The sequence below is a fragment of the Lytechinus variegatus genome, chromosome 4, assembly GCF_018143015.1.
Source record: "Lytechinus variegatus isolate NC3 chromosome 4, Lvar_3.0, whole genome shotgun sequence".
NCBI classification, from domain to species: Eukaryota; Metazoa; Echinodermata; class Echinoidea; order Temnopleuroida; family Toxopneustidae; genus Lytechinus; species Lytechinus variegatus.
This window is the reverse complement of record NC_054743.1, coordinates 46,652,158-46,666,934: the sequence shown is the minus strand read 5'-3', so window position 1 is coordinate 46,666,934 and position 14,777 is coordinate 46,652,158. Positions and strand designations below refer to the sequence as shown.

Genomic DNA, 14,777 nt, shown 5'->3' with positions numbered 1-14,777 from the left:
ATTTACTACAACACTAGGCTGCCCTACTTTAACAAATGTAGGGCAACATCACGTTCCTAAACCCATCAAAATAAGTCCTGCATTGTGAACACAAAGCTGCAAACTGTGTGCAACGAAATACAAAATAAGGGATCATAATGGCAAAAAGAGAGGAATTTCCCCCCAAATTGGGAATTTCGAACACGCCCCTTTGGGAATGACAACCTGCGTTCAGTGATTCTCATGACTGCGCTTTGAAATATTGACCCACAAATGACATTTACATTTAGTATCTAAACATACTACTACATTCATAGAAATTACTTCAAATTGTGTAAGTTTTACGAAAACAGGCATTTCTTTTATAGAGAATTGTATTTTACGGAGATAAAACCTATTGTCGTAATTTTGTTCCCAAAATGGTAATAATTACGGCAAAAACGTAATGGTTGGCAGCTCTGTGCACACGCTGTAGGAAAATTGTGCATTTAAAGGAAACCAAAACCCAAGAAGAGAAGTAATCTTATTGGAAAGAGTAAAATGAGAGGAAAAATTTAAAACAAGTTTTTATAAAAGTCGATTATGAAATACGCAAGTTGTCAGCGTTTAAAAAGTCTTGTTTTAATTTCGGTGAGGATCCTCACATTGTCAAACGTGCTTCAAAATGGCTGATTTTGTGGACAACTCTACCCCGGTATGTGAGACGAATCAAGAGTGCAGTCAGCGCACATCTAGTACGTTATACAATGATGCGTGCGCGCATCGCATGTTTTGTAGTATGGATCGATATCATGATGAAGCCCATATCTCGTGCGCGCACCTTTTCGAAACGTACAAGTGTAAGTACCGGCCGCACACGCGCAGAGACGCAGAGTCATGAAAATCTCACGCATAACATTTTTTTTTAAACTTTGCATTTCTAGTACAATTAACACAGCCTCCTTATACAGTTCTCCTACAATGGTCAAACAATGCCATTTTACAATAGCTATGAGCTCTTGTTTTTTTTAATTGTCAGAACTGCACACATGTACAAATCTTACAAACAAATTTTCAGATTTTCCTCATCTTTCAAATTGCATCTTGCCTCCTGAGCACAACAAACGTCATGGAAAAATACAATTCACACCACATGTGTCGAGGTCAGGAGAGAATGCGAAATATGTAAATAAAGGGGAAAATCTGAAAATTTGTGGACAAAACAAATTGAGAGTTGTCCACAAAATCAGCCATTTTGAAGCATGTTTGACAATGTGAGGATCCCCATCAAAAATACGAGACTTTTTAAACGTTGACAACTTGCTTACATGTATTTCATTACCAATTTTGATGAAACTTGTTTTAGATTTTTCCTCCCATTTTACTCTTTCCAATAAGATAGCTTCTCTTCTTGGGTTTTGGTTTCCTTTAAATGCACAATTTTCGATAAATTATAGTCACAGCCTGTATTCCTACAAGGGACCACTCTTTTTTAACATTTTGGTCCCATGTTGGAAATATGTAGGGTAAGTTTGCAGAATAGTCCCCCTACCCAAATCTCTTAAATAAAAAAAAAATTGTGAAAATAATTATTGAATACAATCAAGAATACAAGGAAGCTAACAACCCAAATATATTTTTTTGTATTACACTATTGGGTATTTTAATCATTACTAGATTTATCAATCAACTGCAGTATGCGTAGCTACTATTGAAAGGGTGTAGATCAAATATTTGGCTGCCAGTTTTTTAGACTGAAAATAAATTAAAAGTGTCTACAATATGAATTACCATTTTTTTTAGAAGAATGTATCGCATCCTAGGAAAGCATCTCTTGAAAAATATTCACAAATGAAAAAAAAGATGAGCTAAAAACAGAGTAAAACCGCATGTATGTAAAAAAAGATTTAAAAAAAGATCATATCTGTGTTGTGCTATCTGCGTTTTTGTTTAAAGGGACATATCAAACATCTGGATGGCATCTTTTTTCATTCAAAATAATACACAATTATACAAAAAATCACAAATTTGAAAACAAAAGAATTCCAAAACTTTAAAAATGGAGCAAGATTACAGATACCATAGGACAAATTTGTGACCAACTAATGTTTATTTGCTGTTTCATTTTAAGAGTCATATGAAGTGCTAAATTTGGATTATATCTTTCTATGAAATAAAAAAAAGAAGCAAAATCGTACCCCCCCGAAAGATAAAAAAAAAGCAACTTTGCAAGTGACAGATAGCAAACCACTTTTGCAAATTGATCGAGTTTTCAAGAGTAAAACCACATCAAAATCTGTATGATGTACTTTTTTTTATATGACTCTTCTATCAGCCCTCCCCCTTCCCACACAAAACTCAACACACAAGTAATACCAAATGGAACAAAGAACGTTGACATGTTGAGCAAGTTTCCGCACGTAACGTCAGATCAAAACCTGAATCACATGCCGACTACATGCTACTGGTTTAACCCTATCTAGGCCGGGGTATTTTGGGAGTTCATATGGCCGGGGGGGGGGGGCCTCCCAGGCCCCCCCCTAAGATCTCGGCCGTCGACCGCGCGATCGCGCCGAAAATTGGCATGCTGGTTGCCTGGGACATAATCTCCAAGAATGTATAGTAATTTTTTTCGTGTGAGTCACTATCAAGTGATTATGCTAATTTATGCGTAATTAGTATGCGAAATCATACTTTTTCCTCTAACTCCCTAAATAAAGCTCCAAATGTACTAATTTTTGGTATAGAAACTCTTTGTGGTGTTCTTAGCAAGTGTACATGAAAAAAATTGCGATATCAAATCATTTTCTTATGTATTTTATTGTTTTTTGCAATTTCTTATGTATTTCTTTGTTTTTTGACCTTTTGTTTTTCATTGTTTTTTCAATGAAATTTGTTGGGGACTCTTCTGTGATCATAAAAAGCATAAAATAAATACATTTAGAGCAGCAAAACTAAAAATAATCATACATTTATGAATTTTGGTTGAAAACACAATTTGCATTGACTTTGTACACGAAATCACGTTTTTGAGCAATTTTCGGTCTGACATGCACTTACATAATGTTGCATAATTTCAGAACCACGTACCCGGAGGACGCAAAGTTGGTCTCAAAAGTTGCGCAAGACTTGAAAGTAAAAAGTCAGCGAGTGGCGCGGTAAAAAAATTTCGCGCGGCGAAAATATTGCGCGATTTGTTGAGGGGGGGGCCTCTGAGGCCCCCCCCGGCCTAGATAGGGTTAAAGGGACATATCAGGTTTTTGTAAGACATTTTGATCAACCAAGAAAAAAAAACACTAAGATAAAAAAAAAATAATAAAATGTTGAAAATTAAGCCAGTTTGCATGGGAGGAGACAGATCATAAACCACTTGTGCATCTAATCTACTACTAGTATCTTGTTGAAAGGGACGAATCAAATCTTTGGATGGTATCGCTTCATGGTAGGGAAGAACCTCTTTCACTCCTCCTCGTTAGCCATGTGTCTGTTGTTTCCCGTCAGTGACGTGTGTACACCATCTTCACTGTCACTCCTGTAAGGAATTGAAAGAAAGTATAATCCTAACTAGCTCGGGAGGGGGTAGGGGAGGGTGGCTTTTCAACCCCCCGCCCCTGCTTCTCAACAGTTTGTACAATGAATCTGTGACAGGAAAAATCATGCTGCAATATTCCATGACTGCTGATACATGTACATTGTATATCTATTTCTTCAATATACATAGATAAAAAGCTAAAAAGTTTCCAGACTTAAGTTCAGTTTTTAAATTGTATTTAAAAAACAACAGCCAAAGTATGAATTCATGCCTTAATAAGAATAATTAGTTAACAAATAAATTTCAATAGTTTTTCATAGTATAATTAACAATCCATCTTTCTAAAGCCATAATACACAGCGTGCATGTACTAGAATATTGATCACTGAAACACATAAGAAATTCTATGCACTTTTGCAACAAGGAAAAAAATAATCCTACACCTGAATTACTTCCATTTATTCATTTCTTGTGATGGAAATGAAAATATATGCATTTGAATAGATGGTGTCAATTTCTTACCCATAGATAAGCTCATCCTCAGATTCATTTAGCATGGAGAATGTTGGATTATCCTTGAAGTATGTGTCTGAAAGAACAAATTATATTATACCATTATCAATCGATATCAAATGATATTATACCATTACCAAAGATCGTGGGTTCGAGTCCACCCCGGGGGGATGACTGAAGCCAGTGCGTTGTGTGTAAACGTCTCTCCCATGTTTCATAGATGCAGGCTATGTTACAATGGAAAACGCTCCGTCCCTCGGATAGGACGTTAAATGGAGGCCCCGTGTAGAGGAGAGTCACCACCTTTGCACGTTAAGAACCCACTGCACTATTCGTATAAGAGTAGGGGGAAACCCCGGTGTAGTGGTCCACCTGTATTCCCCCCAATTTATATCGGGAGGAGAGACCTGCTGGTCATAGTGATTCAGTTCGCTTTTCGCCTCCCAGGCACAGGTGACGCCAAACAAATAATAATAATCACCGCGAATAGATAAACAAAGTCAACTGATATTTGTAATGTTACTTTTTGTATGTTGTTATGATCATATTTGTGAAATGTACATGTAGATTGAATTAATAATAATGATGATGATAATCACAATAATAATAGTATTTCCAGTGTGTGCACTTTATGATGATCATCAACAAAATATGAAAAGAATTATGATTTTTAGGTCACAGTTATCTTAAAAGTGTCTGCACTGATATTTGTTTTCTTCCCTGGGTGTTTCTGTATCCATACGAATATTATATACAACACAAATCAAGTTCAAGAATTTTCTACATATTATCTTTGTAATGGCAACCTACATGTGTACGCCTGTAAAGGCCCAAAATGGGGCCTAACAATTAAGAAAAGAGAAGGATGTTACCTTTATGAGCATTCTTTGAGGGTGAATACACAAATGCCATGGTGAAGAGATAGCAGTTCAGAAGGCTGTAGAAGGCCAGGAACTCAGCACGTAAAGAAATTTAGTCAAGGAAACAAAAAATTAGCACAGAGAGCAGCTTTTGTTGCTCCAACAGATTTCAATTTTTTTCTTCCTTTTTTTAAAACAACTGAAGGTTTAATAAAGGATATGTATCATTTATAAAGCGTTTTATACAATAAATGACAAGTGCCACAAACTATTAGCATGCTGGCTTTAGCATGGCTACTCTGTATGGGCACTAAAAAATTCAAGAAATTCCTTCCTACATTTACTAGACCTGACTGGAGAGTGGCACATGTAGATTGATGCCTTGCCAAAGGATGCGAGTGCTGCTGTGGGATTCAAACCCCTGACCTTGTGGGTCAAAGTCCGGAGACTTATCCACTGAGCCACAACACTTGTGCACTCTGAAATACCTGTCACTGAAGTGGCCTTAAACACTGGGGTGCAAAAAATATAGCATTTGTTGTCTGATATTTTTGCATTATATAATGGTAATAATTAGTTGGGTCCTTTATTCTCTCTTATACCTTGGTCACATTTGCTCTACGGCGGCAGTACGGCGAGTCAAAAACAGCAGTTTTATTGATTTTAATTTATACCACGTATATGTAGTTGGAGAAAAAATGTTAAAACGGCTGTTTTCGACTAGCTGTACGGCCGCCTTAGAGCAAATGTGACCAAAGTCTTAGTAACTCTCATCCTCTTCTTTCCATAATCTCAACATAAAAAGTTGAAGAAGCCTTTCAGGATTGAGCCTGAGAAGTGCCATCCCTATAAATGAAATGCCAACCGCAATTTCATGAAAATAAATTGAAAAAAAATTAAGAAAAATTTTCAGACAAAAAGGTTATGGAAAGGATATAGTTTTTGTAGTACGTCGAGAGCTCCGTCACAAAGTTTTCATTTAGAATGTTGACTCCATATCGCATGATGGTGATTGTTATCCTGTAGCGTAAATGCAAATAAAACAATACACATGTATATATGAGAGAGCTCAGTTGGTAAGACCAAATATCCTGGATTCAAGTCCAGCCCTAGGTGGATGTCTGAAGCCTGCGTTGTGTGTAATGTGTACCTCCCCTATTTCATAGATGTGGGCTACGTTACATTGGAAAACACTATCCCTCAGAGAGGATATTAAATAGAGGCCCGGGGAGCGTTTCATGAAAGGACTTGTCAGACGTTTTATCCGACAAGTACTGTTTTATCCGACAGTTACTATGGTAACAGTGCCTCTCAGCCAATCATAATCAAGGAAAGTTGTCAGACCTGACAACTTGTCGGATGGAAATGTTGATGAAACGCTCCCCTGGTGTAGATTAGTGTCACCACCTCTGCACGTTAATAACCCACTGAACTATTTGCTCAGTGGGGGAACCCCAGTGAAGTGCTCGACTTGCATTCCCCCAATAAGTTACATCGTGAGGAGAGACCTGCGGGTCAAAGTTATTCAGTTCGCTTTTGCCTCCCAGACACAGGTGATGCCCCCAAAAATAACAAAACAGATAATTGCTGCCACTGTTTTTGTTTTGGGCAAAATAATTAATCAAAGGCATTCAACTGATGTTTGGACACAACTCTAAAATTTTTAGGACTACTCAATGTTTAGGATTTCATTTAGTCCCACTGGACGACAGACACAAAACGTATTCATAACAGATACAGCGGACAAGAAAAATTTCATGGTAGCTCCATCCGTTTCAATCTGCTCTAGACAATGGATGGAATGGGTGAACAATCAAACCACAGTGGACGGATGCTAGATGGATACAGAGCATATGAAACATGTTTGCAAAGAGTACGCAATGGATACATAACGTTTTTAAACAGATGGCAAGATTCTTTTCCGTTTTAAGTGAAGCGGGACCAAGCATTAAAGTAATGTATGGGCCCAAGTCTTAATTAGAATTAATTTTTAGAGGTTCGGTACTGTGGCTAAATTTAAGAAATCAGCCAAACACAAAAACTACTTATAAACATCATTCCATAGTTGAGAATGAGGTTTTACCCAAAATAAGAGAGCAAGCAAATTATGGGGACCCAATATTCATTAACATTAACACCCACCCAACTGGGGGACAAATACAGTAGCTTTCTACTTACGTTGATACAACTACCACTAGCATAAGCATCGTCATGACCTTTAACCTCAGATCTAGAAGAAAATAAATGACATTATTATTATTTCCAGTGGAACAACAGCAGTTATTTTTTTTGTTCAAATACATATCTCAACAATATTACCACATAGGCCAGTATTCTGAAATCATTTTAAATTTATAGACCATGGTCTAACTCTGTGCTAGAATCATGGGAAGCCAAAAGTGTCATTTTTTTTAATTAAGTTGTTTGTTATGTTTACTGTGCTCTTTCCTGATTCATCAATGGTGAAGACAATCATCCATTTAAACTTCCTAGACAGTTATGAATGATTTGAGAGCCAAATGAGCTGAAATATAATATCTGTAACTGTTAGTGATTTATGTAACAACTGGCTATCCATACTTACACCACAACTTTAAACCTGAGTTTATTAAGTTAAACCCGACTTCAGAATACGGCCATAGTGATAAAACATTAAAAATGTACAGTAAAAATGTACAGTAATTGTGAAGCTTTGTGTTATGGGCCCCGTGAGATGTTTAAATAAAAAAGAGTTTCTTGGTTCAAAAAGTTTTCTTGTTCCAAACAAATAGTTTAATTAAACATCAAAGACATGCATTGATGGAAAGAAGTTTCTTTTATGAGGGTTACTTCTAAAATGGTCAAGAGTTTTAATAATATACATTGAAGAAGTGACTATTTTAGCACCAGGCAATAGCTTTTTTAATGCATGACATGCAAGGCGATAATTTTGCTATAGTACCGGAGTGCATAGTTTTTTATGACATCAATGCAGTTTCTCATCTGGCGATGAGCAAAGTTCTATAAAGACCCTTTATAAAAAAATGACCTCATTCAAGACACAAATGTAGAATGTCTTCATTCAAGAGGTTCAAGAGCCAAGTTCAATGACCAGAAATAACCTTTGACCTGGAATACGCAACCTACAATTCATTCCAGTGGAAAGTGAGACAGGAAGCAATAGTTTACAAGAGCCTGTGGGGCAATAGTTGCACCGCCGGCGTACTTACTCATGTATGGAAGCGAGCGTAGTTCTGTGAAGGCTCTAATAACCAGGAAGAGCAGATAGAGAACATAAAACCCTCCAACAACTAGGAAGAATATCACCATACCCTGCCAATGGTAACAGTACAGAATCTGATAAAGCATTATATTGGCAAAAAGAAGCTGCTGAAAACTGCTTATCTAAAAAAAGAGCCAATGGAGTAAATAAGAGAGAGTCAAAAGGGGCCTAAGCTTTCGATCCTAGCAGAATCTTCGTCGGAGGCAAAATGACCTAAAGCATTATATTTCATAGGTGATGTAGATTCCAATCTGTGATAGGTCAATACGCCATCACGTGACAATAGCTGCGAAGATCGCATTAGTAATATTCTAGGTTTTGACGGCACGAATGCATGAAGAACACGCTTGATGTACTTTCCAAAATTTGTCTATTATGACGTAAATGGATCAGAGCTGCAACAAGAATTTTGGGTTAATCAGAGAGCCAGATGATGAATGCAATCTCTAATGGCGAATCCACATAGACTATATAACAGATATTGCCTGGTCTATCTTTTTAATAAATAACATTTCAACTCCCCTCCGAAACTATATTTTCCTTCGGGGAGAGGAAATGTTATATTCAAGCTCTAGGTAGGCAATATCTGTATAATATTAAAGTTTAACAGAGTAGGATCCAAATTTCAAAATCCTCTTTAAAATCATAAATCTTATGCCCCGGTAGTTTTGTTTAATGATATATGTAACTCAAAAGGGCCAAGTTGAATGACCACAAGTAACCTTGGATCTTGATTACACGACATAGAATTCATACCATATGATTACCACTATTTCCAAGCTTTTGACGGGTATCACTTGATTTTGACTTTTCCCACTTATAGATTATATATTAAACAAAACTTTTAGAATTAATTTTCACAGAATATCTTATTTTACTGAGTAATATATTGTCACTGTAAATCATTCGAAAGATAGCGAAATCATATTAGTTGGCACATCGGTATAATATCATTGATATTTTAAAAGGCCTCACAATGTAGAAAAATTCATAACATATAAGCAAAGACTTACGATGAAGTCCCCTGAATCGACTTTGTAGTTGAAGGTTGGGTCGTAGAGACTGCAGTATAACTGCCATGACGTTAGGACCAATGTTGAAACCCATAGCACACCAACTATTAATAGCTTGATCAAGTAAAACTTGACCCATTTTCTATCACTCTGAAAAAAAATAAAGCCCACAAAATAATAACAGAATATTAGTAATGACCAATTGTTTAAATACTCTAAAGCAAAATAATGTAGGCCAGAAAATACAATGTATTTAGACCTACATTATTACTATAGGCGCACTTTAGAAAAAAAACAGCAAATAATTTTCCTGGTATTGCATCGCAATTAGCTCCACATTTTTTAAAGACTGCTATGCATAAAGACTTATGTATAGCACCATTATTACATAGAACTGTACATTACTTTGTTGAGAGCTATTCTCTTATGACCAAAAATGCCATTTAAATTTGTAAAGCAAAATTCTTCCCAGAAAAACAAGCTCACTTTGTTAATAACATGTGGAATGCCTCTGGCCCTCTCACCTGCATCACGCGATTCAACATAGCAGCAGTGATGACTTTGAAAACTACTTTAACTCTCACAACATGTTCAGTAATACGGTTACTCTTATTTCAAAGTTTTATGAACTAGACCAATACACTTACAGATATAGGATGGTAATTTAACAAATACCCCCAATGTGGCCAAAATTCATTGACCTCACATGACTTTTGACCTTGATCATGTGACCTGAAACTTGCACAGGATATTCAGTGATACTTGATTACTATTATGTCCAAGTTTCATGAATCAGATCCAAAAACTTACAAAGTTATGATGGTAATTCAACAGATACTCCAAATCGGCCAAAGTTCATTGACCTTAAATGACCTTTGACCTTGGTCATGTGACATGAAACTCAGGCAGGATGTTTGGTGATACTTGATTAACCTTATGTCCAAGTTTAATGAACTAGGTCCATATATTTTCTAAGTTATGATGACATTTCAAAAACTTAACCTCAGGTTAAGATTTTGATGTTAATTCCCCCAACATGGTCTAAGTTCATTGACCCAAAATGACCTTTGACCTAGGTCATGTGACATGAAACTCTAATAGGATATTCAGTAGTACGTGATTAACCTTATGGCCAAGTTTCATGAACTAGGTCCATATACTTTCTAAGTTTTGATGTCATTTCAAAAACTTAACCTCAGGTTAAGATTTGATGTTGACGCCGCCGCCGTCGAAAAAGGGGGGCCTACATGTATAGTCTCACTCTGCTTTGCAGGTGAGCCAAAAAACATGTATTCTGACTATAAAAGTCAATTTCAATTTGGGGGTAGTCCCTAAATGAAATTATTTTCTGATGCAATTGTTCACTTTCACTGATAGTTCGCATCTGATTCTGCATGCTCAAAGATTCTCGCAACTTGACTGGTAAAAAATGAGATAAAATGTAGTTATCCATCAAGTATCACTTGCGGTAATGGAACTTTTTGTGTTTTGCTGATAACTTCAGCCCCACAGGGTTAAAACACATCAAAAATTTAGACTATGCTCGAAATAAGAGGTCGTTGGCACTCTTTGAAAAATAAACATCACTTTCTTTTTATGGAATAAACCAAAATAACAGTGATAATACTTATTCAGTTATGAAAAAAATAATTGCCTTTATACTCTATTTCCCCTTCCCCTCCAAAAAAAAACAACAACAAAACACAACCAAATAAACAATAAGAGCTCAAGAGTGGTTGAAAACTATACTTTTTACGACCCAAATGCTGCTTGTGACCCAAAAGTTTATAAAGTAAATGTGATGATTTACCTGTCTGATTCCGTGATAAGCACACAGCCAAAATAAGAGAAGTGCACATAAGAAAGTTGCTTGGAAAATGTCATCAAGTAGAATAGGTATCCAGCTGTTCACCAGTAACGTCAGAGGGTAGATGGGATCTGGAATGGAGGAATCAAAATTAAAAGAGAGATTATCACACATACCTGCCAACCTCTAGGAATGAAAAAGTGTATTCTGTGATAAAAAAGTGTATTTCATAATAAAATGTGTGGCGCACTTGCTCATTGCGGCACTCAAGCTGCATGCAAGCAAAAATGCACACTGCTCTTGCAGACGTAAAAAAAAACATTTAAACATGTGTATATCTCACCCTAGTTTTAACTAAATGATTGAAAAAAAAAGTTTTCTGAAATTACATGGATCTAATAAACCATATTTGTGTACATTTTATGAAATAGAGACATATAGAGATGATTCTTCTCAATAAATTACAATTTTTTTTCTTATTTTTTTACAAAAACATATTTTTTAAAGAAAAACGTCATGCCGTATTTTGCTTGCAAAAACGTACTTAATACGCTAAAAATGTACTGGTTGGCAGGTCTGTTATCATGTATTTTCATGGCGATTTTGACATCATATGAATATAACTCACGCGTAGCAGAACGGCAATCTATGACCAGCAGACATAAGGCCATTTCTAGTGGTATTGCATATTCATATGTGCATTCCATTTCCAGTATTTCAATTTGAATTTCAATTCTCATTCCTATTTCATTTCCAATTGATTTCCATTTTCATTCAATACCATTCTAATTTCCATTTCCATATTTCTAACTGCTTGCCATTCAATGCCATTCTTATTTCTACATTCCAATCATATCATCCTTCTTCCAAGTAATCCCAAAGTCAAATTTCCCTAAAAGTTTGACATCATTTTAAAACTTACCATTATACAGGAGTAGGAGAGGTAATAAAACTGACAGCCACTTTTGTTCTATCGACCAGTCTCTCATGGAAAACTTTCTCAGTGAATGAGCAAACATACACTAGAAAAAAATGGAACAATAATGGTGAGGATAGTCTGATACTTTTTAGAATAAGATTAAGATCCTAGCATTGGTTGCCTGTCAGGTCACGTATTATGTTCAAGATCTTACTACTCTCTTTTCAGTGTTTTCGACAAATGGCTCCATCTTATCTGTCAGAGTTGCTTGTAAAATAGAAACCTGTTTGAAATCTTAGATCACTTCATAAGGATTCACATAATGTACCTGTTGTTAAGACAAAGTTTTATGGCGAATGGGGGTTTGCGCATGCAGCACCGGAACTCTGAAATAGTATCCCACACAGTTTAAGGCAAGTTGATACAATTAGGCAGTTGAAATCTGCATTGAAAACATACACTGTATAACTGAAAAGAATATTATCAAAGCATTACCAGCAGCTTTCCCTCATCTTTTTTTTCTCCTAAAGTGCATTGAGACCTTTGTAAGGCATAATGTGCTATAGTAAAAGCGTTTCTATCATTATTATCATATTATACTCTTGATTCATAATTAGCTTCTAATAATGATAATTATACATGTATACATGCAGCTTCCCATGCTGGTATTTTGAATACATGTATTTTGAGAAAAGGGCACGTTGAATTTAATGATATTACAAGGCTGCTCGTCTGTGATGTCACAAAACAAATATTTTAGAGATTCATATTAAGCTCAGATATACTTTTTCATCAAACCTTCATCAGTATTTTTAATAAAAAAAATTCTGCTTTTATGAAGCCAAGCTACTGTTTGAGGTGAACTTCTCGTTTAAGATATGACATTTCGACTGGCAGACATTAGTGTTTTAATATTGAAGAAAGTGACATACATGTCAGGATCCTGAGGTATCGTGGTCTACTGGTCAGGTCCTATGGCTGTGAATCACAGGGTCATGGGTCCGATTCCAGTCACAACATAAATTTTCCTTTGGCAATATTCATCCACATTATTTTGCAACCCTTACCCAGGTGCTCAATGGGTACTGGTAGGAAACAACCGTGAATGTGGTTTGTTTTAGCAATGTTTGCGTAGCAGGCTGTGAAAAAAGCTATGAATCCAGCGACCTGGCATAATTGTGAAGCACTTTGAACAGTCATATATTATTACATTATACTTACTGTTATTATAAAGGTGATAACAAGAAAAACAAATCTGAACCAGATCATCATATTGGAGAAGGCAGGATTATACGTTCGAAACTGAAATGAGAAGGATAAGGATTAGATCAGGGGAGATTATCTTTAATTCCTTTTATTGCTTTTTGGGGGTGTAAGTGAAGGATTACAAATAGATTTTACCTAAGATCTTACAAAAGGTTTAATCATCATAAAATAAATCATCAAATCAAAAAGGGATGTCAGCCTAGAGAAAAAGGAAATTTAGATGTTAGAAAATTTCAGAGTACCTGTAAGCACTGGAAAACATTTCATGAAGATGATGATGGATGCCACTGATAATAACTTTGATATAAAAGTTGTAGAACTTTATCATTTTGGTACAAAAATATAGTTATGAATGACTTTATGTACGACTGGTGACCCTAATATATACATGTAAATGATACATCCATATGAAGCTGAATAGCAATTAGGAATATGATCCAGTTGTGTATAAATTCACAGACCTGCTAACCTCTGGGAATGAAAAACTGTATTATATAATAATATGTGTGACGTACTTGCTCATCGCGGTGCTCAAGCAGCATGCAAGCTAAAATTTGCACTGCTCATTGAAACATGTGTATATCTTCACCCTGGTTTTAACAAAATGATTGAAAAAAACAAAAGTTTTCTGAAATTACATGGATCTAATAACCACATTTGTGTACATTTTATGAAATAGAGACATATAGGATATAAATTACGATTTTATAAATTAATAATAAAATGTTGAATTAAAAAGTACTGCTGTATTTTGGTTGCAAAAACTTACGACATTGTACATACCCTTAAACGTACTGGTTCGCAGGTCTGAATTCATGCATAATTCTAAAGGCAGCTTTATGAACATATTTATGAAACACCAGCCAGGACGCGCTGTCCTGTATACACAAAAGTTGGTGATTATCTGTACGCTTGATTTTCACAATTAATTGAACTTTGTAGCCAATGCAATAGATCGTTCAAAAAAACTTCTACGATCATTGCCAGGCTTTGTGTTACGGGACACACGGACAGTGCTCTAAAAATTCAGCAAAGGTAACTCAATAGCAAGGTAATTAATCGCCAAAAGGCCACTTACATAGAAATTGATTGCAGTAACATGGAGCTTTTCTAATCCCTGGAAAGTCACAGTGACGATGTAAGTGGAGTATTTCAAGGTTGTTAAATGGAGCAGCAGCAGCTCGGTGCAATAGCCCTATTCAAGAGTGGGAACAAGAGAGAAAGAATCATATATCATAAATCCTCATTTCTTATTTTGTTAAGATTGTCAATTCAGGTCATGTACATTTCATCATAATCTTCTTAGCTTTCATCCTATTTATCCTCTTAGTACCAGCATGACTATCGCAGGGGTCAGGCCTACTGTACCTCAAATTCATCTTGAAGTCATGACTGATCTCAATTAATCACGGGGGAAAATACATATTTTCACTTTCATAAGCCCATGCATGTACTGGGATATATGCCACTACATGCATGGACGTATGACATAATACATGTACCATTCAAGATGGGGAGGGGGGGGGTGAAACAATAGATCACCCACTTCCCACTGAACAATTGATTCATCGCTTGAATTTACACCAGTGCGTACATGTATTTTCACACATCCCATTCTACTTTTCATAAATTTTTTGGAACACTTGC

At 35.9% G+C, this 14,777-nt stretch overlaps 1 protein-coding gene across 1 annotated transcript in view; it reads right to left on the bottom strand.

Moving 5' to 3' along the window:
* Positions 1 to 3,353: 3,353 nt before the first annotated feature.
* LOC121414181 (transmembrane protein 181-like) overlaps positions 3,354 to 14,777 on the bottom strand; it is a 29,265-nt gene continuing 17,841 nt past the window's right edge. Inside the window, exons 6-16 of the mRNA XM_041607255.1 lie at positions 14,209 to 14,325; positions 13,086 to 13,166; positions 11,868 to 11,967; positions 10,949 to 11,076; positions 9,139 to 9,288; positions 8,073 to 8,175; positions 7,042 to 7,093; positions 5,801 to 5,883; positions 4,876 to 4,965; positions 4,013 to 4,079; positions 3,354 to 3,490 (exon numbers count right to left, since the gene is read on the bottom strand). Coding sequence (XP_041463189.1) covers positions 3,418 to 3,490; positions 4,013 to 4,079; positions 4,876 to 4,965; positions 5,801 to 5,883; positions 7,042 to 7,093; positions 8,073 to 8,175; positions 9,139 to 9,288; positions 10,949 to 11,076; positions 11,868 to 11,967; positions 13,086 to 13,166; positions 14,209 to 14,325 — 1,044 coding nt within the window. The 3' untranslated portion in view covers positions 3,354 to 3,417. The remainder of the gene's footprint in view (positions 3,491 to 4,012; positions 4,080 to 4,875; positions 4,966 to 5,800; positions 5,884 to 7,041; positions 7,094 to 8,072; positions 8,176 to 9,138; positions 9,289 to 10,948; positions 11,077 to 11,867; positions 11,968 to 13,085; positions 13,167 to 14,208; positions 14,326 to 14,777) is intronic.